At 38.8% G+C, this 27,141-nt stretch overlaps 3 protein-coding genes and 1 non-coding gene across 5 annotated transcripts; 2 read left to right on the forward strand and 2 right to left on the reverse strand.

Moving 5' to 3' along the window:
* Nucleotides 1-145: 145 nt before the first annotated feature.
* LOC117371393 (WD40 repeat-containing protein SMU1-like) lies at nucleotides 146-8,367 on the forward strand. Its single transcript, XM_033967071.2, has 12 exons — nucleotides 146-228; nucleotides 1,459-1,669; nucleotides 1,869-2,021; nucleotides 2,097-2,213; nucleotides 2,482-2,598; nucleotides 3,630-3,749; nucleotides 3,842-3,958; nucleotides 4,039-4,166; nucleotides 5,262-5,388; nucleotides 6,435-6,590; nucleotides 6,673-6,825; nucleotides 7,763-8,367. Exons 1-12 carry the CDS (start codon nucleotides 203-205, stop codon nucleotides 7,859-7,861), a joined length of 1,524 nt encoding a protein of 507 aa, XP_033822962.1. The 5' UTR covers nucleotides 146-202; the 3' UTR covers nucleotides 7,862-8,367.
* A 3,603-nt stretch (nucleotides 8,368-11,970) lies between these two features.
* dnaja1 (DnaJ heat shock protein family (Hsp40) member A1) lies at nucleotides 11,971-15,719 on the reverse strand. 2 transcript variants are annotated; one of them, XM_055223005.1, is made up of 9 exons: nucleotides 15,586-15,719; nucleotides 14,857-14,994; nucleotides 14,598-14,781; nucleotides 14,301-14,405; nucleotides 13,923-14,150; nucleotides 13,726-13,840; nucleotides 13,545-13,660; nucleotides 13,371-13,471; nucleotides 11,971-13,295 (listed from the first exon to the last, which is right to left on the reverse strand). In XM_055223005.1, the coding sequence occupies exons 2-9, from the start codon at nucleotides 14,986-14,988 to the stop codon at nucleotides 13,062-13,064; spliced, it is 1,215 nt and encodes a 404-aa protein (XP_055078980.1). In that variant the 5' UTR covers nucleotides 14,989-14,994; nucleotides 15,586-15,719; the 3' UTR covers nucleotides 11,971-13,061. The 2 variants fall into 2 exon arrangements, with proteins under 2 accessions (XP_055078980.1, XP_033822973.1); XM_033967082.2 differs by lacking the exon at nucleotides 15,586-15,719 and having other exon boundaries at nucleotides 14,857-15,023.
* aptx (aprataxin) lies at nucleotides 15,698-17,976 on the forward strand. Its single transcript, XM_033967095.2, has 7 exons — nucleotides 15,698-15,911; nucleotides 15,990-16,036; nucleotides 16,105-16,389; nucleotides 16,503-16,562; nucleotides 16,737-16,963; nucleotides 17,263-17,366; nucleotides 17,468-17,976. Exons 1-7 carry the CDS (start codon nucleotides 15,782-15,784, stop codon nucleotides 17,635-17,637), a joined length of 1,023 nt encoding a protein of 340 aa, XP_033822986.1. The 5' UTR covers nucleotides 15,698-15,781; the 3' UTR covers nucleotides 17,638-17,976.
* A 168-nt stretch (nucleotides 17,977-18,144) lies between these two features.
* Nucleotides 18,145-18,218, reverse strand: trnai-aau (transfer RNA isoleucine (anticodon AAU)). Its single transcript has one exon. It is a non-coding gene; the product is annotated as a tRNA-Ile (tRNA).
* Nucleotides 18,219-27,141: the final 8,923 nt, after the last annotated feature.

Here is a 27,141-nt window from a genome sequence, read left to right on the forward strand (position 1 = left end):
GAGGAGGTGTATCTACAGCCGTTTGTGAGGCACATTCTGAGGCTTGGGACGGCGGGACAGGAGCTGCACGTGGGGTGGGTGGTTCCCATAACGCGTGGTTCACGTGGCTCAAACGAGCTCCACAGACCGAAACACCGTCAGTCCAGTGCGCAGCAGCCCAGCAGCAGCACACAGCAGCACAAACAGCAGCACAAACAGCAGCATGGCCGTGGAGATGGAGCCCTCAGAGTAAGTCATCTGGGATGTTTATTGGGAATAAAAACAGTTTCATACTTGGCATGGTTGAGTAAGCGAGATAACAAGTGATGATGAAGTCAGACAATGTCAAACCTCTGCTGTGTGTGCGCAGTTCTGTGCATGATATGTCATTCTCTGCTCTTTATGTTTTTATTTTTTACATACTGTTTTTGTGATTCGAAATAGTCTTAAATGTATAAATATTAATGCCTTTGTAGTTGTATCTCATCCACGTAAATGATTTTGATCTTCCAGACATTTCTTTTTCTTTCTAGTGATGGTTTTGCTCCACCATGGCTCGTATTTTATAGTTCAACAATGTACGTGCTTTTTTCCAAATGCATGACCTAGAGCTGTGCAGGTGGTGTTTTTATTTATTTATTTTTTTATTCAGACTGTAAAAGCAGGTGGCTCTGAAATGGGACAAAACAACAAAGCAAAAACTATGCACATAACACAGACTCTAAAGTATTAAAGCTCAAAAATGCATCTTTCTGTTGTCAATATCCCATAATGTTTCAGTTAAGCGTCTGCATAATCCCTCAGTCCAGGTGTAAAATAAAAATATATTTCTGTCAACTTTTAGTCCAGTTGACAGAATAGATTTTTTCTTTTACTTTCAGTTGATAAATTAACTGGTTGCTTCATAAAACATCGATTTGCCATTAACTGTCGGCTTGAAGTCATATATTATTTTTAGTTTTGCAGTAATAATCATGAGCCATCATAAAACGTTTGAATTAAAGACAAATTATAGACATTATTTTATGCTTAACTTTTTGCAAAATTGAGCTTAATTCTGTACTTTTTCAGCAGTGTCGGCACGAGACATTTTAGTTTGAGGAGCTATGGAGCTGCACACTTTAATGTTTATTTAGAGTCTTGTACGGACACGGCACACCCCCTCCATCTACCATGTTTGAGTCGCCGTTTTAAACAAGTTTTGTAGTTGTAGTGATTTCTAAAAACCTGATATGAACACACTGTTTTTGCCATTTTATAATTTTTTTCAGATTGTTTCTGCTTTGAAAATGGAGCGAAAATCTTTATAGTTAGATCTAATCAGTTAAAGAAAATACTATCAACTAACTAATTCATCATACAACCCTGACCCTATTTGTTTTGGCTGTAGTCTCCACCACAGTTTTTTGTGGTTGTAAACAATACGCTGCAGTCTTTGTCTTTTTAATGACGTTGTATCTCACTCTGATGTCTCTCCAGTGTAATCCGCCTGATAATGCAGTACCTCAAAGAGAACAACCTCTACCGAACGTTAAACACTTTACAAGAAGAAACCACGGTCTCTCTAAACACGGTGGACAGCATCGACAGCTTTGTAGCCGACATAAACAGCGGCCACTGGGACTCGGTTCTGCTCGCGATTGAATCTCTCAAGCTGCCAGACAACACTCTCATTGATCTGTATGAGCAGGTGAGACACTGATGACTGTTTTTCACATTGGCTGTACGTAAGGCGATGTTGTTTCCCTCATCAAAAAACAACATTCAGTATTTAATTCGTACCACTGTGAGTCGTCCTGTGTCTTCAAAACAGTGTGACTCATTAAGCTCTACTTCCAATCGTCTCTCGTTCACTTCCCAAACGCTGAGGAATCCCGTATGTTCAACAGGTCGTTATGGAGCTGATTGAGATGAGGGAGATGGGGGCGGCCCGCTCGCTCCTCAAACAAACCGACCCTATGATCATGCTCAAACAAACTCAACCAGACCGATACAAACATTTGGAAAGCCTCCTAACGTGCACCTACTTTGACCCCAGAGAGGTACGAGGATAACGGGATCCATGTTTGCAGATGACTGTGAAGAACTGTGATGTTTGAATGGTGTTTAAATTACAGGCTTATCCAAAGGGAAGCAGCAAGGAGAAGAAAAGGAGGGCGATCGCTGAGGCCATGGTGAAGGAGGTGTGTGTGGTGCCCCCGTCACGCTTGATAGGACTGCTGGAGCAAGTTGGTGTGAGTACGGCTGATAGTGAAGTCAATTATGTGCATGGTTAACCCTTAAGTGTATAACAAATGCATTGGCCTGTGTTAATTTTAGACTACAGGTTTTCACTTTGTAACATGTTTATATGGACAAGCTTCATAAAATATCCCCAAACAGACACTTTTCTTCATTTATCTGACCTTAATTCAAAAGGATTTTCAGTCGAATGTTCACTGTCACATTACTTTTTCAGATATTGTTCAGATAACATAAGTAATTTGTCAAACTTCCATCCAGACCCAAAGAGTGCGACAGTACCAGGGACATCTCTCTCCAGACATGGGCTTTCACTCGCCAAACAATGAGCCCGTTGAAGAGGAGAGCTACCCGACACAACTGTTCCGCCACATCAAGGTAAGATCTGGTACAGTGGTGCTAATGATAGACATAACTAAAAACACTGACAAGAAACAAAACTGAAAGATTTTAAACGTCTACTTCAGATCTATGTCTCACTGGCAGCAGGTGAATATGGACCAGTGGATTCACTCTGACACTGCATCCAACAGATCAGTGTGTGGATGTGAAACAACTTTCCCCAGCTAAACTCAGAAAAGACTGAAGTCATCGTCTTTGGCTCACAGAAACATAGAGAAAGTGTCAGCAGTCACCTCCAGTCTCTCTTTCTAAAACCTTCAAATCAGGCTAGAAATCTAGGGGTAATAATGGACTCAGACTTGAACTTTAACAACCGCATCAAATCAGTAAGATCTGCAGCTTTTTAACATCTAAAAAACACAGCAAAAATCAAAGGTAAACTGTCAAAACCAGACTTGGAGAGATTTATCCATGCATTTGTCTCCAGGAGGTTAGATTACTGTAATGTCCTGCTCACTGGCCTCTCCAAATGAGCCTTAAGACAGAACAGTACATCCAGAACACTGCTGCTCGGGTCAGGACTAGAACCAGGAAGTACAAGCTCATAAGTCTTGTGCTCAGAGAATAGACTTTAAAGCAGCTCTTCTTATGTAGAAGTCTCTCCATGGACCAGCAACAAAGAACATCTCCCACATATTAGAGCCACATGAACCATCTCACACTCTGAGGACTTCAGGGACCGGCCTCCTGCTGGTGCCCAGAGTTAGAACTAAACATGGAGAATCAGCGTTTCAGTTTTATGCAACTAAAACCTGGAACAGTTCCTGAAGATGTGAGACAGGCCTCTACTTTGACTAGGTTTAAATCCAGGCTCAAAACGGTTCTGTTTATCTGTGCATGTGACTGAAAGGTTTTTATTCTATTTTATTCTTCAGTTTTAACGTTAATTTTGTGATGATTATTTGTGATTATTTATGTTTTGATTTTAATGCCTTTCTTATTCTGTACTGCACTTTGAATTACTTTGTGTACGAATTGCGCTATACAAATAAACTTGCCTTGTCTAGTTTGGGAGGAGGTCTCATGTGGAGTGTGCTCGCTTTTCTCCCGATGGTAAATATCTGGTCACTGGATCGGTGGATGGCTTTGTGGAAGTTTGGAATTACATCACAGGGAATATAAGCAAAGTAAGTATTTTTTTCAAACTCAGAGCAATGATAAAAGATAACCCAAATGCAGAAATGTATTTTTTGATCTCTCTTTTCAATGTATCATGAAGGATCTGAAATACCAGGCACAAGACAGCTTCATGATGATGGATGAAGCTGTGCTGTGCATGTGTTTCAGTCCAGATGGAGACATACTGGCCACTGGAGCGCAGAATGGAAAGATCAAGGTTGGAGAATATCTGAAGTGAAGACATCGCTTCATTTTATCAAGCCTTGTTTTCAATAACGTTTTCTTTCTTGGAAAAAGATTTGGAAGATCCAGAGTGGTTTGTGCGTGCGCAGATTTGAACACGCACACAGCAAAGGCGTCACGTGTGTGAGCTTTTCCAAGGACAGCAACCACATCCTCAGCGCCTCATTTGACCAAACCATCAGGTACATACAGGCACATCAGCTCTGTATTTATTTTCTCAAGTTTTGTCTCTTGTTCTGTGGGCGGAAGAAACTTTATGGACTCTGAGCGTGATTCATTTTAGTTTCATGGAATTCCTGAAGCTGAAAACCACCAGAGAGTTGTTTGTTCTGCCCACAGCGTACATCACCAAATTAAAATATTGCAAAAAGTTAAATCATTTCACATCTAATGCAAATATTTAGACTGAGTAGATTCATTTGAATAGGGACAGATACAACAAACGCAAATTAAACATTCAGTAATCACAGTGTTTATAGATTAGGCTAATGCGCAACACCAGTCCCCAGAAGGGCTTTTAAAACTGTTCAAATTTCACTGAAAAGCACTGGGTTTATTTGTAGGTAAAGCAAATAAGTTTAGCTCCTTTTACTGAGAATAAAGTCTGAGCAAAAGATGTCTTACAGATAAATAGTTAAGACATTTAACCATAGATTATTATAACTGTTTTGATTGAAGTTTATCTAAAATAATTCAGTTTTATTGTGGGAAAAAAGACAAACACACAGATTAACTGCCTGAAATATTTTACTTTACGTGCTATTTATGTGTAACTACTGCTAAATTAATGTTCTGTTATAATACTGGTTGATATTTTAGCCTCATAGATGCCATAAAGAAATGCAAACAGCACCAAGTCAGACACTGCGTTATGTAATATACACAATGTTATGGTATATTGCAAAGACTCGGAGATACTAGACCGTGACTGTCTGCCGGGGGCTGGGTCGGGAGGCACATGGAGCTGTGTGGGTGCAGATGAGATGCCATGTGCCTGGGAACAAAGATACAACGTGTTCCTGGCTGTTCCGCGGGAAAGACGCCTCTGTATTGTTGACAACGCAAAAAGACCCTAAGACGGAGAGGCTCATAATTAGGCATTTGTCACGGTTTCTCGGGTCTACGCTGAGTTAAGTCAATCCATAGAGGCTAAAAATAACACACCCGCCTGCACAGCAACAGTTTTCTCATGTTTTAAAGAAGAATTATAGAGGATGGGAGATGTGTGGAGACTGGGATTAGGTGTATCATCTCTTCTAATTATGTAATGTTCACAGAATCCACGAGCTGAGGTCAGGAAAAACACTGAAGGAGTTGAATGGCCACACATCATTTGTAAACGACGCATGTTTCACACAAGATGGATTTCACATCATCAGTGCTTCATCAGATGGCACTGTCAAGGTAGGCTAACTGTGTAAACGCTGGCACATTCAAACACAATACAATTTAAACTGATGGTATCTTTTGTTCCATGAAAAATACCAACCAACATGTCAGCGGTGCCCAAACTCTTTTCACCGAGGGCCATATCTTAAAAAATATTCGACAGAGGGCCACAGACCAGTGGTCAATACTGTGGATAATTCAGATGGTGCATTTAACATAGTTTAAATAAGGCTTGAAATATTATTATTAGGTCTGTATGACAATGCAATGTGATGTTACTTAGGATATATTAATAGGATTACTCAAATTTGCCATAAAAAGTACTGATTATGATCAATTAGGCCAGTTCAAGTGAAGGCCTGAGGGCCGATAAAAATTGGTCTGAGTGCCGCATTTGGCCCCCGGGCCATAGTTTGGACACCTCTGGAATATGCAGTCATGGAAGAAGTACTGAGTATTACTGTTACTTAAGTAAAAGTACAGATACTGGAACAAAAAAAAACAAAAACTCAAGTAAAAGTATCACATGAAAAAAATCTACTTAAGTGGAAGTATCAAAGTAACTGTTTAAAAATATTCTTAATGAGTAAGAAAAAAAGTAAGTAAAAGTATTTCGCACATATTTTGAAATATAATGAAGCTTCAAATATAGTGATTTTGATGAAGATTTGTGCTGAATTTGGAACAGAAACAAATGAATTGCATTTTTTTTTTCCCAGCTGCTTTTTATTTCTATATTTTTGTTTGCTCAAATTATGAACATGTTAAAAATAAACCCTTCAGACTTCTCAGCAGGTCTCAAACTATAATAAAAAATACTTTAACTTTTCAGTCCTGTTCAAAAATGTAATGGAGGAGAAAGTACAGATTCTGCTTTCAAAAGTAGTAGAACTAGTTGTAAGTAAAAGTAAAAAGCATACACTTTAAAATTTAAGTAATGTACAGATACCTAAAATATTTATTTAAGTACAGTACTTTGTTACATTACTGCCAATATATCATGTCATAGTTATACCTTGAGTTGTTTCGACTTTGCTAATCACAGTTTTCATCTGTTTAAGGTCTGGAGCACAAAAACATGTGATTGTGTCCACACGTATAAGTCCCTGACATCTGAGGTCCCAGTCAACAACGTGATTCCTCTTCCACAAAAACCAGATGAGTTTGTGATCTGCAACCACTCCAACACCGTCGTCATCATGAACCTGCGCGGCCAAGTAAATACTCAAAACACAAAGTCAAATTAAAGACAAAATGTACTTTCCTGTGCAAGTCCCTGAACCTTTCCACTCTTTTCAGACAATAAAAAGTTTCAGCACAGACAGAAAGGAAGGAGCAGGGTTTGTGTGCTGCACGGTGTCGCCCCGGGGAGAGTGGATCTACTGTGTGGGGGAGGACTTGGTGCTCTATTGCTTCAGCTACACCACAGGAAGACTGGAGAAAACGCTGACCGTAAGCTCCGCCCACCTGACGCTATTTATTACACAAACCACATCGGCCATTATTGTCTGACTCCTTATTTTTATTATAGTCAATTTTTATTCTAAACTCACAGGTCCACGTCACTGCGAGGATGAGCTTTATCTTTATTTTAATTTATTTATACAGGGGAACACAATGAGAGCGCTTGGTATGTCTTTTTTTCATGGGCGTCCTGTTTAAAATACAATACAATCAGAAAAACAAACAAAAACAAACAAGACTGTCACGATTATCATGGCCAAATTAATTGCGATTAACGATTATATCACAATAATTATAAAAGTTGCTGATAGTTAAAAAATATTATAGATATTAATAGTTAGAATTTTAATATTATGAATAAGTTCCATGTTTAAACAACTTTTATATAATTGTACTTTATTATCAGTGACAACAACTATGATCTAGCGGAGAACGTTATGGATAAGTACCTTTTTCTGCACATTCTGGTGACGCAATGGCGATGATCTTTGTTGGAGATTATCATGATTATTAGGGATTATCATTATTATTAGGGACTATGTCTCTCGGCTGGCCTGGGAATGCCTTGGGGTCCCACCGGAGGAGCTGGAGGACATGTCTGGGGTGAGGGAAGTCTGGGAGTCCCTACTTAGAGTGCTGACCCCGTGACCCAGCCCTGGATAAGCGGAAGAAATTGGATGGATGGCGACTATCACGATTATATAAAATCTCCCACGAATGATTATCACGATAAAAGATATTATTTATTGTCCCATCCCTACATACAAATCCACTTAACACATTACAAAACAGGTGCAGGTGTGTGTATAAAAGTTTTGTTACCACATTATTAAATCGCAATTGCGTCACAGAAATATCCAGTTTTGCTTTTTCTTGGCATACGACATTGAAGTGTGGCATTTTCCTCCTCTTTTTTCACCCGCAGGTCCATGAGAAGGACGTAATTGGCATCGCTCACCACCCACACGAGAGTCTGATTGCCACATTTAGCGAGGATGGCCTCCTAAGGCTGTGGAAACCTTAAAGTGTCCCCTGTAAGGCTGGCATATGTATTTATGTCCATTTAAAGGGCAACTCCAAGGCACTGTTTAGTAATAACGTTACTAATGTGTATGTCAAAAACAACCTGGCATTTTCCTGTTCTTCCTTTGAACTAACACTGCCCATAGCAAAGCAGTCACAGTGCAGCAAACTTCTATTGATTACTTTTATATTTGTGGTTAAATTTGTTTGTGACCACTGACCGGGGAAGGGTGAAGAACTGTTTGTCTCTTCGCCGTTACGTCCGAAAGCTGGATATATATGTGTCAGAGCCCAAATAGCAGGTCTTGTGGGATGTTATGGTGGTGAAAAGACTTTTGTACACTTGTTTTGTCTTCAGTGTTTTCTGCATGCTACCTCAGTGCAGTGTCTTTATGTGGTTCTACACTAATTTTCTTATGAATATGAAAATATGCATGACAAAGAACCTCACTCAAGATGTAGTGTCACCTGTGTGTGCAGAATAAAATTACTTTCTCTGGACAGTAGACACCCGGGTGAATTGTGCTGTTTTACCTTCTTCTTTCAGTCACATCTTAACAAACAAACTGCGCTTCTGTCGCCCCCTAGTGTAGAGTGTTTGTCCACTGATCCACAGGTTGACGGTGCGATTCCAGCTCTCACAGATGAATACTGTTGATTGTGTTCCTGGGCAAGGCACTTAACCCGCCTCGGCCCCAGTGTCTGTGTACACTGGTCTATGAACGTCTGTGTGAATGAATGAATTGATCCTTGAAGGTGGAAAAGCGCTGTCTAAAAATGTGACTATTTGACCATTTATCAGTCAAAATGTAGGACACACCCACTCATTTAGTGTTTTCTTTTTTTTCTTTTTATTATGTTCTACAATTTATATACATACAAAAGGCAACAGATATATGAAGTAAGATATATGGAATAATATAGCAAAGAAAAAAGTTAAACAGCATAACAATATTTTTTTAATATATATAGTTTATGTCCAAATCCTCAAAGTAGCCACTCTTTACTATGTTGAAAAATATTTAGTAGATTTTATTTTATTTTTATTTTCATTTATTTATTTATTTATTTATTTATTTATTTATTTATTTATTTATTTATTTATTTATTTGTAAAGGAGAAGCACATATTAATAAACATTTAAACATGTACGTAAAGACCGGCGTGGCTTAATTCCATCTTCAGTCCTTCGTCAGGTTGATGTCAAACTACAGGACACAGAAAAGAACAGAAAAAATCACATTAAAGTAAATGTAACACACCAGCACACTCACTATAAATACAATCATAGAAGTTAGAAGTTAAAAGTTAAACCAACAACCCCTCAATATAAAAATGTAGTTTTGTTGTACATGGTGACATATCTGACCCTCAAACAACCTCTGTTTTAAAGTCACTTAAAGTAATTTCACTTCATATATTCAATGTCTTCTGTATATAAATTGTAGAAAGTAGTAAAAATAGAGAAAAAGAAAAAAGCCTTGAATGAGAGGGTGTGTGCAAATTTTGCTTGGTAGTGCACTCAACTTAAAGTATATTCCATTAGAGGAGTATTTTATCTAAGTCCACCTGCGAGGGCCACCTATCAACACCCTGAGGAGAGCCCGCTGGTGATGGACTTGAGACTACAAGTTAAGGACCTCCAAAGAGCTCACCAAGAACAGCTCCACATCAACGCCAAACAGAAGTGGAGACTGAGGGAGCTCGAGGTGGCAAATCAGGTTCCAGTAGAAGTTCAAACCTCTTTAGAGGAGAACCCACTGGTGAAGGACCTGAGGCGACAGCTTCAAGGGCAGGTCTATGTCAACAACAAACAGCAGACAAGACTGAGAGAGCTGGAGGAGGAGGTCCAGGAGAAAAAAGACCTTGATAAAAAAATTGAGGAGCTCCAGAAACAGCTCAATGAAGCTCAAGAAGAGAAGGAAACCATCATGGAGTTTGGGAAAAATCTCCTCAAACAGAAAGACGAGGAGAGAGACCAAATGATAGAGCAGGGTAGGCAGATGGTAAACGAATATGTGCAGGGCCTCTACGAGGAGAACAACAATCTCAAGAGGTTCTCCCAAGAGCAGCAGGCTCTTGCCCTGAGATACCAAGCCAAGGTGGAGGAGCTCGAACAACAACTGAAGACACAGAAGGCAAACAGCCACAACTACAGCGCTGATGTCTTTAAGGAGCTGGAGCGCACCCGCGACACCGTCATGAAACAGACAGCCTCCATAATGAAAATGTCCCAGAAACTCGAGCTGTATAAGGCAGAGAAAAGGGGAGTCCACAGTACAAAAGACCACCGAGGAGCTGCAGAGGGAACAGGAGGAGAAGCAGGCTCTGCAGAGCAGGATCACCATCCTGGAGTCTGCCCTCACTGAGCAGAGGCGGACAGCCGAAGAGGCCCTGAACGCACATGTCTTCTCCCTTGAATCTACCATTGCAACAGAGAGGCAGAGTGCTAAAGAGGCCCTGAGTAAACAGATTCTCAGCCTGGAGTCTGCACATGCAGCAGAAAGACATGCAGCTGAGGAGGCCTGGAACAAAAAGGTCCTCTCCCTGGAGTCTGCCCTCACTGAGCAGAGGGAGGCGGCTGAAGAAGCCCAAAACAAGTACCAGAAGCTAGATGAGAGCCTGAGCACTGAACGAAGCAAAGTTCAAATACTCCAAAAGGACTTGGACTCAGAGAAGATGACTTTCACATCTATCCTGGAAAAATGTCACGCCACCCACAAGACCCTGGTGGAGGAGAGCTCACTCCACCAGAAGACGATCGAGGAGCTGAGCACAGCTTTGAAACACAGTGATGAGGAGAGGACATCTGCCCTCCTCAGATGTGGAGAGCTGGAAATGTCCCTGAAGGAGTCGGGTGATAAGCTTCAGCAGACCAATGTCATCGTGGAGGAGCTTCAAGCCGAGGTGGACAAAAAGAACAAGAAGAAGAGGAGAAGGTGGTTTATCTGCTGGCAGTAAATCACCTTCCAAGTCTGAACCCTACCCCTCCTGAGACCCGGGGTCCTCATCTGTGGACAACACATTTTGGGCTGTTTAGGCCACAGTGCAAATTTTTAGAAGAACAGCAACAAGAACATGTTCAGTTTTGAATATTTCTAAGAGTTTAGAATATTTTTTTTATTTGTATTTATTTGTATTTAATTTATTATTATTATTGTTTTATTTTTGTATTTTTTTTATTGTATTTTAATAAAAATAAAAAAAAAACTATTAAATGTTTATTTTTATTTAAAAGCATATGTCTTCCTGCATCTGTCAGCAGCACAAATGAGACACATTGTTCCTAGAGGCACAATTGTTTCTCTATACAAATAAAGTTTAATTGATTTTGCTTTTTTACACAAAATGTATGTGTTCAAGCGCTTAATAGTTTTTGCAAATGAAGTCCTGCAAGAGCTCGGGTCTCAGGAGGTTAACCTGTGTCTGTGTATCTTGACTTGTTTCCACTGCACACACTGTCAGTGGCACAAATGAGTTGAGGTACGACACACACACAGGTCCTGCATTTTAAATAAATCAAAAAAATTGCAAATTCAAATGAGTCTAAATGGATGTTTCTTGCTGTATCCCAACAGTTAAACATTTTCTACTTATGTCTGTTACATGTCAGTGGTGAAGAGGTGCTTCTCACAGTTTCATAGGTCAATCTGTAGCACTGCACTTTGTAATCACACTAAGCAGCACAATTAATCTCAAAAATCTATTATTGTCGTCATATCTTGAACAAATGTATGACTAGTGCTGGGTATCATAAGAAGGTGCCAAAACAATACATACCTCGATACATAGGTCACTATATAATACATATATACAGTACATATACAGTACATACAGTGATATATGAGCTCCACTTTTACCGGGACAGGGAGGTGGTGCTGGGGAAAGAGTCGGTGCTGGGGAGGGGAAGCTGGTGCTAGGAGGAGGTGATGAAGGTGGAGGAGCATTTAAACTAAAACTCCAACATATGTAAATATAACTGTAACCACCTGTCCTTGATGCTTTTATTAGATGCCATATTTAAGCATTTATTTCATCACTAAATCAATATAAAAAGTGTGAAATGCACTAATAAGGCAAATATTTCAACTGTAAAAATGACTCTATGTAGACTTTGAAACCAAGACATTAGGCATTATTTATTTAGAAGGTTGTCAATTACAAATACCATTGTTGCATAAAGGTTAAATTTAACATAACTTAAAAACTATTCATTATTTTACAGGCTCAAATGATAACAAGGCTTAAAAACAAGACACATACTGTCCCAGAGCAATGCTTATTTGGCAGCTGGGATGAGAAAAGTAGACAGACACTCAGTAGTTTGCATGCCATTATTAAAAAAAAGTGAATTATTTATGGGCAAGAGAGAACATGAACACTATATTTACCATTATAAACAATCTTGAGAGTAGAAACATTATACTGGCTTGGCATATTTGTTGACTCAAGCAATAACATTAAATATTAACAATTTTAAACAAGGCACCAGGTAAACACTGGCTTTTGAGCAGGTAACAACACTAATGAAACTTTTGGTCCTTTGTAGCATAGATGTGGAAAAAGTGGCCAGCGATATTTTCACAATACTTCTAAAGATACATTACTGGAATAAATTAATTTGGCAAAACAATATCGACATCTGAAACAAAACTGATCTGGTCCTGACCTACAATGTTCTAAGCTGATGTTATTCATTTGCAGTCGTTTCAAAAACAGCCCTATAACAACACAACAGCAGAAATCCTCGAAAACAAATCTGTCATCACCTGAAAACGAACCCTCACATCAAGTTGCATTGTGTTTAACGACTGTATCACATTTGTGTATTAACAATATCATACAATTATTTAAATATTAACATTCACATACATTTTATTCAATATATTGGATAAAAGAATAACAAAGCAACAGCCCTGTTTAAGTGATTTTTGAGAAGCCTATTCAACATAGACTTACTTGTATCACAGTGTAAGAAGATCAAATAAAACTACACTAAACCTAATTTAGATTTAAGAATAGTCCTTTGAATGTAATCACGCTTTGCTCTCACAAAGAACAATTACAATAGTATTCATAACATCAAGGTGTTATGAAATGGGTGTTAGGATCTGACAGAAAAAAAGTTTCAAAAACATGTTCAATATGTGGAAAGGTGCTTTTGTCAACACTTAAAACAGACCTTCATTAAAATGGATCATTTAGGAGGTATGACACTGAACTCCTCCTGCACTTGCATAGTCATCGTCATCCACATAGTAGTAGTGACTGTTGCGTCTTCTTCTGTTTTCAAAGTCACACTCCTCCAAGTCAGCGTAAATGTACAAGTCGTCGTCCATCATCTCAGGTTGCTCAACCTCTCCCTTTGGAGGAAAGTAACGCTCCAGCTCCTTCAGTTTTTGCTTGGGGAGGAAATTTGCTGGTGGAAACACAACCTAATACAAACAAACATGTTATTTCCACAACAAAAAACAGCATTTTACATCATATACAAAGTGTGAAATACTTACAGAAAAGTTGATAATAAGGCGTCCCTTTTCAAAAGGTCTACGGTGAAGAGGCATGCCTTCATTCAGCACACATTTTGTGTCTCCAGGTTTAATCAGCTGTCCTGTGGTAATCACCTTTGATTAGCACAACCTACAGAATGTTTACGCAAATAACAGGTCGTTGTATTATTGTACCTGGAGGGGTAGTGATCAGAAGTGTTCTATTGTCAAGTGTCTGAACAGGTTTCTGAAAACCACACAAAGCCTCAACCAGCTGCAGCTCCATAGACATAATCAGGTCCTGCCCCTTCCTGGTTAAACCACAATCAGTGAATATAATGTGAACATGGTACTTGAGACATATGAAGACTCTTACCTGGTGAATCGTGGATGCTCCTGCTGGTCAAGCACAAAGATTATATCCCCAGGCTCAATACCAGGCTCCTGGTCTCCCTCTCCGTGAAAAAATATTTTTTGTCCATCTCTCATTCCTGTTGCAGAAAGTGTATACTTTTGTTATTGAATCCCATCAAATAGCACTGCTATAAACACTAGTATTACTTAAACACTCACCTTTGTCAATATGAACTTCCAGGATCTTCTTCTGTCGTAGGATCTTTCGGCCTGCACATGCTTTGCAGCGGTCTTTATGACTGATTCTTTGCCCTCGGCCCTCACAGTGGGGACACATAGTGGAGACCTGCTGGACCATGCCAGGCAGAAGCTGGTGGACTCGAACTTGCATACCTGTACCCTGACAGGACATGCATGTCTGTGCTGCTCCTTTGCGACTCCCACGACCTACCAAAAATACTCAATCAATAATCCAACAGACATACTCATGTGAAAATGTATGTTTACCAAAAAGGAAATAAGGTTTACCAAAAAGGAAATACTAATGACCTCAGTGAAAAATTATTATTGTGAAGTCAGTGAGCAAAAAGTTTCTACCTTCACATTTTTCACATAGCATATTCTTCTGGACTGCAAGTTTTCTTGTTGCACCGTTGTAGAGGTCCTCCAAAGAAACACTTATCTGGTGAACTATATTCTTTCCTGCAATAAAAAAAGATTGAAATGTTAATTAGGTTATTTAAAGGTATAATAGTTAAGCATTGTACATCTGTATATAGTGTTGTAGGCATTATGTTTTTTGAGAATTTGCATGACCAAGCTTTTATTAAGAAATGTGTTCACATCACCAAGCACACGGCATTTGAGTTGTGGCATCTTTTCACAAGCTCATACCTTTTCTCTCTCTGTGCATTCGGCTGCCACCTCCAAAGAACATATCAAAGATGTCCATGGGGGATGCAAAACCCCCACCTCCCCCAGTGCCACCTTCTTTGATTGCCTTTTCACCTCCACGGTCATACAAGTCTCTTTTTTTAGGATCTGACAACACTTCATATGCCTGTGAAATCTGCTTGAACTGTGAGGTAATAGAGATGAAATCACATTAATCACATGCACCCAGTTACCTAACACAAAATGTGACTGGTCTTACCTTCTCACCCTCTGTGGGGTTTTTATCAGGATGGTATTTCAAAGCCATTTTGCGGTATGCTTTTTTCAGTTCATCTGGAGTCGCACTGGGATTTACTCCCAATATGTCATAATATCCAGTTTCTTTGACCATGTTTGACTTTTATGAGGCCATGGGAATATAGAAAGAAAAGGTTAATCATATTAAGAGGCCTATTAGCATGTAAACAAATAAGACAATTCTATAAGAAAACCCAACTAAAAGAGGTAGGGGCATTCATATTAACAATCTGGCTAAACCAGAATTTCAGAATAAGGAAAAAGTAGGATTTTAGCCATAGCAATTAACAACTTATTATTGTATCTTTTGATGGTGAAAAGTCCTCAAAATTTCACATATAGGAAGTTGAAGCCTATGAAAACGCAACGGAAAAAATAAAAGCCTCACCTCTCTGCGTTCAAGTACAGCTAATAAAGTAAACACAAGATCAACTCGACAACAAACACAACAATAAACAAACTAACAATAAGAAGGGGTTAAGTGCAACGTGCCATGAGTCGTTCTCGCATTATCACTACATTATTAGGCCTATTACAGCCTTTTATAACTACAGATCCACGTGAGCTAACGAGGCAAAGAGCTATCGATAGCCACCGACAAAAACCTCCCAACGACTCTATCAGACACAGGCCCGGCACCAATCAACACTTTACCAACACACAGAACACCTATTATTCCCTGTTACCTTACCTTAACTGTGGGTGCTTCAGTCTACAGACTTAAACCTGTGAGACCTTTTCAGAAATGTGAAGCTCTTGAGCAACAAGGAGACAGGATATATGAGCCCCCTGCCAGTGACGTCATCTCTGTGCGACGATCAGTTCAACAAAACAAACGCCTGGCGTGGCCGAAGAAGTAGAGTTATCAGACCTGAAACGATGATAAAATGCCAGTTTGTTGGCTTATTAGTGAGGAGGGAATGCATAAACCAATACAACTGCCTCACTGGCATGCAGTCGTATTGGGTCGAGGACCAGAAACAACAATTAAAGACAAAAAATGTTCCCGTCAGCAAGGTACGCACTACCAGACTAAAAGAGGTTAGTTTCTTATTGTGGCATTCATTTATTCATGTGTTATTTGTTTATCATCAGTTGAACTAAAAGCAGAATGCAACAAAGGTTATGTCAAAGTTAAACAGGTGAGACTTATCATTTGAAATGTTGCATGTTCACACTAATAATCACTTTGTTTCTCTTTTTTGCACAGCTGGGCTCGAACCCAACATCAGTGGATTCAGTGGAGATTGGGAAAAGCAACGAGGTGAAGATGAAGCCTGGACAGCTGCTGCACATGGTCAACGAGCTTTACGCCTATACTGTACACTTCAAAGAAGATCTAAGTGGTGAGCAGCGTGGAGTCAAACGCCCACGAGAGTCTGTTCCTGTGAACAAAGAAACATCTTCACAGACTGCAAGCCCAGTTACAACAAAGAAATATGATAAGGAAAAGTCTGGACAAACAGACTGTCATACTCAAGCTTCAAAGAATGATGTAAGTAAAAGTGTAAAGGCTTAGGTGTATGTGAGTTGCATATTTACAAAAGAACAAAACAAAACAAAAGCACAGAAAAGTGGTTTGATGGAGGACTATCAATTCTGTTTCAGAGAGGGTTTGGACATTGGAACCAAGGTCTCAAAGTGTCAATGCAGGACCCAAAGTTGCAGGTTGGTGATGCCACACAAGGATACAAAAAGAATAACAAATATTTTTTCTATTCCATAGTTTTATATTTCATAATGAGACCTTAGTTATTGTGTAATGATATGTGTTGTATGTTTTACAGATGTAATAGTAAAGTGTTTATCATTTATCTAAATGCAAATACATCTGATCTACAGATCTATAAAGATGAGACCGTAGTAGTTATTAAGGACAAATACCCCAAGGCTCGTTTCCACTGGCTGGTTCTCCCGTGGCAGTCTATTGTTCATCTGAAGTTCCTACGCAAGGAGCACTGTGATCTTTTAAGGCACATGCAAAAAATTGGAGAGCAGATGGTTCTCCAGTGCCCAGACTCTGACTCCTTACGCTTCCGCATAGGCTTCCATATCATCCCCGCCATGAGGTTGGTATTACAGTTGTAAAAACGTACAGTATGTAATCTTTCTGGTGGAGGGTCCGTCACCTGCTTGTCTCAATGGAGAGGATATTACTGTGCATCTAGCTCTATGGAAACAATTAGGTGATGCCATCAGGCCAAGTTAAAGGTCAAATAACCCTGCTCACAGTAAGAGTGCATGTTTTCAAGGTATTTTTGTGTACCTTTAAATATGTATTTGTTTTTTCTAGTTTATTGAAATGCACATTCATAAAAGCAGCCTAGACATGATAAAATCTTGATTTCTATGTTGGTTTTTTTTGCAGCCACCTTCACCTTCATGTGATCAGCCAGGACTTTGACTCGCCTTATCTAAAGAACAAAAAACACTGGAATTCCTTTACCACAGATTATTTTATTGAAACCAAGGGTGAGAATAAAGACTTTGTGTTAGTTGTATTTTTTATACAACTTATGTTTTGCAAATGTTATTAGGTGCACCATTTTAATTTAGATGATGCTGATTCACAGATGTCCTCAAAATGCTGGAGTCAGATGGAAGAGTCAGTGTTAAAGAAGGCACCAGTGAACTGTTGAAGTTACCTCTTCGCTGTCACATATGTCACAGAGAGCTCTCGACTATACCTGCACTAAAGGAACATCTGAAGTCACACTTCTCCAGAAAGAAAGAAAAAAATTGAGCTGATTAGTGACAAGAAGAGATGCCAAATTTGTTTTTATATACTGTATATCTATACACAGCCTTATTGGCTCAAAGCAGTTCATTTTACTACAATGCACTAGCTGTTTGTTTATTTGTTCACTCTCACTGCTTTTGTTATTGACTTATCTTGAAAGTTGTTATATATATTAAAAACAAATATATATATATTGCCAAAGCAGATAGTAATTTGTATTTGCATGCTCTTATTTGTATTTGTATTTATTCAGTGTGTTTATGTTGCACTTTTTCACCGTATCAAGTTCCTAGTTTGTGAACTGTGTTCACAGACTATGGCAATAAAAGTCTTCTGATTCTGATTCTGATTCTAATTATTCTTTGTCTCCACCTGGCGGATGCTTTTATGAATTACATTAGTATAAAAGTATATCTTTAAAACTAAGGTATGGAAAATGTTCGTGCGCTACTTAAATGTGTAAAAGACATTTAAAGAACAAGAGTTTTCAAACAACACAAAAAAGCTCATTGGCCCGTACGGGGATCGAACCCGCGACCTTGGCGTTATTAGCACCACGCTCTAACCAACTGAGCTAACCGGCCATGATGAACGAGAACGAAATATCTGATTAAAGCCCCAGTGCGACTCTTTAACACTAGAGGAATTCTTTAAAATAACAAGAAACACTATTTTTTTCTTTTTTGTTTGATACATTTAAGATGAATATAAAATAATAACAATGTTTTATAAATCAATGTGAATGTAAAGGAGCAGAAAAAAATATAAACTTATGATATCTGCCCCATTTTCACACAAAAAACATTAACCAAAATTTACATCAGCCCATAGATTAGGCCATTATATTTTTCACCTCCTGAAAAGTATGAGCAGTTTATATTATGAGCCTGTTATAAACTGATCCTGTTGTGACCGTAGAGTTTGAAATGTGTAAATAAAATGTGATATAACATTAAAAATCAGAGTAAAAACTACAGGGCCAGAAGAATAAAAGAAAACACTAGAGGAGCTATGGAAGAGAAGAGGTGAAAGAGTGGACCATGTGCACCATGTGGATGCAGAGACAGAGACAGAGACAGAGACTTGATCTGTTCTTATTAGATCAGTGGTTGAAAGTTAAATAATTATCAGTGGCTGTGGTTACATGATTAATATCAGATTGTTGGTGTTAAGATTTATTAAAGGAAATGTAAAAAGGAAAATCACGTAATGTATTTCTGATCATGTGATTACTCACATCAGATTTTGCAATGTACATGTCATTTAATCTTAAAGTTCCAGAAATCAGATTACCGTACAGTCACATCTTGATGTGCATGTGAACAAGGAGAGTGCTGTAGGTCAGTGTAAAACATGCAGAACATCTGTTTTTATGGATTAAATTAGTCAAAGTTTCCTCAAGTCAGATCAATGGGCTTGATGGGATTTTGTAATAATGGAAGAGGCTCAGAGGCTGCACTAGCTCTGAGTCATGACTGTGTGCAGGGGCTGGGGTTTAGATAGAGACCATTTAGATCAAAGAGAGGCATTATGATTTTAACCAAGTGAATTCAGCACAGAAACTGGCAACACAGATGAGAGACTCATGTGAGGCTCATTCATTTCAATTAACAATAAATCCGCATTTCACTTATTACTTCTTAGTAAAAGCAACATTTGATTTGAACATGTTTACCTCGTATCTGAGGACACAAAACATTAAAGGATGTGGTTTATTTTAAATTCTATCTTCTAATTTGACACAGAGTTTTAAATGTCTTGATATTGTACTGTACAGGATCAGTCTCTAGATGGAGACATTGTTCAAGTTCACAAACTGCAGACTTTAACTGTTAGTGGTGAGTGGCCTCACTGTTTGGACATAAAACACTTTAGAGTTTTGTGATATACACTAATAAAACACACAGCACATATAAAAGGTGTGGTCACATTGCAGCATTTCATCACTTCAGCAAAAATAAAGATACACCAGGTCAAAGGTTTATAAATAAGAGTAGTGAAGAAGATGCAGAACTATAACACAAATAAAAATACAATTGCCAAAAGCTTGTATTTGTACAGAGAATTTGATCATGTCAAGGGCCACTATAATAATATTGAAGATTTTCTGTTTTTTAAATAAATAATCAAACTAAAATGTCCATTTATTCTTACAGAAGAGACACTGAACTGTAAGTAAGTTTGCGTTTAATGTGAGTAGATGCAGTAATTATAAAGATATTAACGTTAAACTAGGTCAACAAATCTGCAAACTGGAGGTCTAATTGTTGATCTAATTGTATCATAGAACTCTTCTCTGTCCTTCAGCTCCACTGTCGACGTTCCAGTGTGTGGTGCAGTTTAAAACACAGAACGACCACAAAATAAAGTCCAATCTGAGCTGGTCAAGTGGTTTCCCTGTTGACTCTGATATAACTTTATTAAAATATGTGAAAATGCAAACATCTTCCTCGAGTAGCTCCTCACTGGTCTTTCTTTCCTCCTCTGTCCTTTGTCTCTCTCTCCATCAGGGACTTTGTAAATGACAACGAGGGGCCACTTTTTCACGTTAGACTTCTGTGCATTTGTATCCAGGGTCAAGTTCTCCCTGCGCTCCACTGCCAGGGATTTATAGTGACAAATGTCTGCTGGGCTCACATTAAGGCTGTCCTCAGGCTTACTTCATCTCCCTCACAGCCTCTGCCTCCACCCAGTCTTCAAAGCTCCACCTCCACAAGGTTAAAGTTTACTCTGACATTTCAGTTATCTACACTGCAAGTCCTACATATGTATGTCAAGTTCAACTCTGAATATTAATCTGATTTTTTGGTTAAATTTCAGTTCAGATGTAGAATATTTCAGTTGTTTAAAACTCCACCAATTGCAATTTTATCTGTATTATTATTATTATTATTATTATTATTATTATTATTATTATTATTATTATTATTATTATTATTATTATTATTATTATTATTATTATTTTATTTTATTATTTTATTATTTGATTTATTTTTAATTATTATTATTATTATTAATTTATTTATTTTTTCCTTTATGTTTTTTTATGGGGTTTTTTGCACTGAGAAGCATAGACAAGCATGTGTCCCTTTTTGGCCTGGAGGAGGGATAAGACTTGTCTCCATAGAGAATGTTCCAGAGTATGGTTTTAACTTTGTATTTCCATGGAATTGTGCAGGTGATGTGCGTGCCATGTGCAGAAAGTTACACAAGAAAACGTGGCTTGAAATATCAAAATTAACTCATGAAAAGGGTAACATTTGCTTAACTCACTGGTAAATAGTTGAACCTAAAATAAGTTTCCCTCTGCAGAAGCCACAAACTGAAGCAACTAAAGTCGTCTCTGGGTGCGTCAAGTAAATAAATCAGAGTTTCAGTTTTATGCAGTAAAACCTGAACAGTCTTTGTGAAGATGTGAGACAGGCCTCGACTTTGACACTGTTTAAATCCAGGCTCAAAATGGTTCAGCTGTGACTGAAAGGTTTTTATTTTGCCTCTTCTCTTTTAATGCTAATTTTAGGATGATGACTTATGTTTTGATTTGTCGTATTGTGATTTTAATGTCTTTCTTATTCTGTAAAGCACTTTGAATTACTTTGTGTACCAGTTGTACTATATAAATAAACTTGCCTTGCCTAAATCTTCAAAGTCAAAACTATTAAATTCAAGTACAGTAATATTAATTCATCTAGAAAGTACGTTTTTGTAATGCTGTAGTGTTGGGGTTACTAAGCCCGTGACAATAACAAAATGCGAAATATTGCTATAAGTAAATAAAGATAATAAAAAATAATAGTGAAACCAAACCATAAAGCAGAATAATTCACATAAAACTATAGCCTAGATATTATGAAAGAAAGTATACGATCACTTTAAGTAAATGTGTTGTCTGTCGATTGTCCACTTCTTGCTTTAATAGATTCTTTTTCCAGACTGAGGTTTAGTTTATTTATACCTGACAGTTTGGAGCGTTCACTAGCGCTCTTCCTCAGAATGGTGACGTGATGTTGATGTGACGTGTCTGGTCCACACTCTGTACATATAAATATAAATGGACTCTAACTGCCATGTTTCTAATAGGAAGTGAACATGGGCTACACTTCTGACTCCATCGACTCTGACTCCAATTCACTTGCTATTGAAAAACTGTCACCTTTCTCTCCGTAACCGCTGCTGTCAGGGCTTAAAATGTTCGTATTGACATGATCCTGGTGTTTTATTTCACCATTTCATCGGTAAATCAAGATATGAACATTAATAACAGACAAATCAGGCGCCTTCTTTCACTGAGGTCACTCCCACTAGCGTTAGCAACAGGTTTGATTGACAGCGTTGCTAAGTGTGTGCTCTGTGCTAAACCAGCGGTGCGGATGGGACGGGGCGTTGCCTTCAACAGCCTCGCTCTGGATTGGCTCTTTGGTTGCTATGATACTCGCCGTCGCAATTCCAAATATGAAACTTGGCTCCACGTTCGTCCTTATAACTGCTCTAGCCTCGACGAGCTTCATTTGACTCTTTTAGTCCACTTCTTTGCTTTGGTCCGCTGATTTAAACAGGTTTTGGAGCTGTTTTCTTACCAGCGGAGGCAGGACGACAGCGCCATCTACAGTCCACCTCTTGTTTTACGAATGACACGTTCGAACAAAGCAAAAAAAATGTTTAACTTTATATTTTTCTAAATGCATTCTACTCTCGTATCCCCTCTACTCCTGTCTGTGTTCACTAATTAACTGTATTTTGTGCCGAGGAGTTATAAAGAAGCACTAGCACCACTCATATGTTCTGTTTCTGCCCCGAGGTCCAGTCCCTGCACATCCCCACGCTCTTTAACTCTATCAAATAATCCACAAACCTGATACAAATTGCAATATCGTCTCCACACACTACACTCCCCAAACTGCCTCTCCTATTTCCAGTGCGTTGCTCATGTTGCTGTCTGCCCCAAGTCAGGGACAGAATTGCATGTAGCCACCAGTTTAATTGTGTCCATTTTCAATTTGGTCACATCTCCTCTGTGGGGCCAGGCATTTCCACCTCCACTAATCCAATCTGGCTCCCTGCGAGTCTCTGTGCCGCCGCCGCTGCTCAAATTGAGGCAGAAACTGAGAATGCACTGGGCCTCATCATTGGTGGGTCCAGCCAAGCTCCAGAGAACAGCCAGGAGCATATTCAGTTATTAGTTAAAGGGCCCGTGTTACGATACTGTCCGATCTGTGTTATTATAATATCGTTTCCTCGTCAAAAAACAGACCTGGAGTAGTGTTTTGATTCATTCGCACATGTTTAACGCACAAACCCTGCACATTTAGGCTCAGTTTTTTGTCTCAAACAGAAGTTCCACCTCTGTTCCACATTGTGATGTCATCGTGTGGTGATACAGGAAGTGTTTTTAAACTCCACACGCCTTCACTGGAATCATTTGGATAGTTGCAGCTCTGGAAATGCCAATCCCCTGAAGGTAAAATGTAGCTGTTAACTCGAAAACTACCACTTCATGACATCACAAGGTGGAACGGAGCATTTTAACCGTTGGAGATGTAGTCAGACGCGTGTCAATGAAAGAAAACACAACTCCAGGTGTGTTTTTGTGGAAGCGACAAGAGTCCATTTTGCGTAATATAGGACTCTTTAACTGCACGGTTGGAAAGTGACTCACTACAAATCCTCATGTTACTGTAATTGACTGTATTTTTTCACTATAATTGCGTAAAAAGTGAGTAACATTCGAGCCTGTGTGCGCATGTTAAACAAAATGAGTAGACTTTTACAGTATGTAGTTATCAGTTTATTTAATGTGCATTATTACAGTGCGTTAATATTGCCTTCAAACCTAAAGCTGCACTATGTAACTTTGCTGGTTATGTCTGCACTCTGTGGGTTACTGCTGCCGTATACTCCACCCAGAGCCCTGATGTCAGCTGACCAGTCAAAACCAGAGGTGACGGAGCCTTTTCTGTGGCCGAGACTATGGAACAGCGCCCTCTGCCTGTCAGATCCTCTCCGTCTTTAACGCGGCTTGAAACTAGACTGAAAACGCACCTCTCCTCCCTGGTATTTAACACTATCTAAACAGGATATCTTGGTGTTTTATTGTTCTTTTCCTGTGTATCGTGTGATCTGTTTATCTGTTACTTATTGACTTTTACGTGCAGCACTTTGTTTTTTTTAAATGTGTTGTATAAATAAACTTGTTTTCCATCGCATTATGTCGGGAGATTGGTTTTATATCATAGTGTTTTACAGCGTTGTATAAAACTTGGCAACCCTCTGCTACTCTCCATGGAGACAGATAAGTTTAATGCCATACTGTGGAATATCCTGAGCAAAGTACACTTCCACAGATGATGAAGCTTTAACTCGTATGCTCCTTTGGCCCTGATTATGTTTCCCAAAGTCACTCAAAACACTTCATAAATAAAGTCGGGGACAAGAATATATTAAAAGTAACCAAAAAAATGTTAAAAGTTAAATTTTCATTACCGTCGCCGGGGATATTGTTGCTATTGCGTCTCACACATCACACTTTCAGGTATTTTAAGACTTATTATTTTAGTTAAATAAAAATTGAAAAGGTCATTGTCTTCACTCTGGACATGTTCTTTAGATGAAGTGACCTTTTACTGAGCTAATTAATTTCCGCCTGGAGAGCCTCGACCCTCCCCATTACGCGGACCGCCATCTTGTCTCGATTTTCCCCTTTTAGTAACGTTATGGCATTTGAAAGACGTGATGTTGAAAGGAAACCATACGACCCTCAAAGCGCTGATGTTGTTTTGATCTGATACTGTGGCAAGTATCGCAATGTCAATCTGAGAATAATGATGTTTGTTTTAAAATGCACTGAAACTCTTTTACTACAGTGACATAATCTTTAGTGCCTGAACAGATCAAAAACTTAAATATGTGCAGACAAACTAAAATATAACCCAAAAAAGTGTCAAAAATAAATAAATAAATATGTGCAGATAAACTAAAATATAACCGAAAAATAGAATTCTAAAAAATGTGTAAAAAAAAATGAAAATAAAATTAATTAATTAAATATATATATGTGTGTGTGTAGAAAAACTAAAATATAACAAAAAAAAGAAATAAATGTGTAAAAAATAAATAAATAAAATAACATAAATAAAAAATATGTGCAGATAAACTAAAATATAACAAACAAAAGAACAAGAAATGTGTAAAAAAAAAAAAACAGGAAAAGACTTTTTTTTCCAATTTTTTAGCAGAAGAATAGATTTTTTTAATGATCTCAGTCAGTATGGATATTTGGCACTGATGTGACCATCACTACCTCAAAGAGTGACTTTCGAGCAAAAACAACAACTTTAAAACATGTTTACTTTGATCTTGTACAAGTGCTCTTTGTGTAGGGTTGTCAAAAGTATCAAAAATCAGATACTACTTGATACTAAAAGTAGTATCAAAACTAGATACTCATTTGAGCAGGTAAAGTCACATTCACAGGACAGAAATGAACCTTTTCCTGTGCAGCTTTAGAACGATCTTGAGCTGCATCAGAACAAGTATAAGACACATAGACCAGTATACGCCCATAAAGTGCTACGGAACGACTGAGGGATTACACAGACATAAGGCACGGTAAAAGAAAGTGTTATGATTAGTACTGTGGTATTGGAATCACACTAATTCATATACTTCATATACTCTTATAGTCCTAACTTTAACGTGGCATTATCACACTTACGGGAGATTGATTCTGCAACAGTCCAGTAAATGACCATGCATTGATACGACCTTGCACACACGCAGTAGCAGGTGAAATATAGAAATATGCACTGTGACCCTTTTAACCCACCTTCTCTCCCGGGGCTGTCCAGCTCAGGCGGTGTGCTTCTCTGCCTGCTAATATGTACCATCCAATATGAGACAAGTTAGAGAGGGAGGGGAGGGAAGGGGGGGCTGGTGCACTCACAGATATAGCCTCCCTGACTGTCACTCATGGGCCCCGGGTTGGTTCTATAGACTGCTAATGCATGTCTGCCCCCCCCCACACACACACGCAAAACAGAGCGACACAGTGACACAAGCAGGTGGGCAGTGGCTGTACATCAGAATAGAACGACGCCGAGAAAGTCTGGTCGCTCTGAATGGGAACAGTGTTATAAAGATATAGTGTTTTTTCACCCATCCCAATAGGTTTTTTTTAAATCATTTATTTATTTATCATTCCACTGGCAGCCAAATTGGTTGTAACTGCTAATGTAAACGTACAAAACTCCAAAAGGAACATGCAAAATTACCCAAATGATCTGTATTACATCTGTTTTTAGACAATTCTGCTCCTTCAGTTCAAACCAGGGCTGTTTTGGAAATTCACAACCGCAGACCGTATATACAAATGAACAGAGCTAACCCGCTAGTCGCCGCGTTACAAATAGGAAGTGAGCATGTGCACGCTTCCGGCTCCATCAACTCTGGCTACAATTCACTTTCCATTGAAAAACTGTGGCCCTTCTCTCTGTAAATGCAGCTGTCAGACTCGTCATTTTGGTCTTAAAATGTTCGTATTAACCTGCTCCACGTGTTCCTGGGGTTTTTATTTCTCCCTTGTGTCGGTAAATCAAGATATAAACATTAATATCAGATAAATCAGGCAACTTCTTTCACCGCTAGCGTTTGATTGACACTGGTTTAGTTAACCCTTTAAGGACTGAGCACATTATAGACCACTATAGCATGTCTAGACTTTTATTCTTTTTAGCCATAAAAATCATGTTATCAGCAGGTACTTTTGTCTTTTTCTCACACAACTTCCTCTATTTTACATATCCATCAAATAACTGACTAGGAGAATCCTGGCGGCACCTGCGCTCTGATTGGTCATCTCCGAGGGACAACGTTAGCACATTACCGTAATGACAGTAACATATTTAAAGAGCCCCGTGCCTCTGCTTTGAGACGCCGTTTGAATTTACACGATAGAACAACTGGTTGCGGAGTTACGGTAATGGAAAGTCGGCAACCGCGAGTCTATTGGTGGCGATACCATCCACCACAGTAGGTGTAAGAGCCTGTTCCCAGCTAAACCAGCGGTGTGGGCGGGAACAGGCATTACCTTCAACAGCCTCTCTCCAGATTGGCTCTTTGGTTGCTATGATAATTGCATTCAGAGTTCCAAATATGGACTTGGCTCCACATTTGCCTCTACAACGCTGTGGGTGACGTCTCATTCCTTTAGTTCACTTTAGCACCCAACCCCAAAAACATTGTCGTGTGTAGCAGCGATTAGCCTCGACATAATATAAGGTAAAACAAAGTGTAACCTTTTCGCTTTATGCACAGAACATAAACTGTAAATACATCTTGATACATACAGATGTGAAAAATAATATCTTCCTTTGACATTTGCAAACCATTATTGTTTACACGTTTGATAATTGTGGTTCGTAAAAATACTTCATCGAGCTTACGTAGCGTTCACATAATGCAGTTTTATTTTGGTTCTCCTGCTCCACTGCCCCCTGATGTTCCTCCTGTCAC

The sequence above is a fragment of the Periophthalmus magnuspinnatus genome, chromosome 1 (assembly GCF_009829125.3).
Source record: "Periophthalmus magnuspinnatus isolate fPerMag1 chromosome 1, fPerMag1.2.pri, whole genome shotgun sequence".
NCBI lineage: Eukaryota > Metazoa > Chordata > Actinopteri > Gobiiformes > Gobiidae > Periophthalmus > Periophthalmus magnuspinnatus.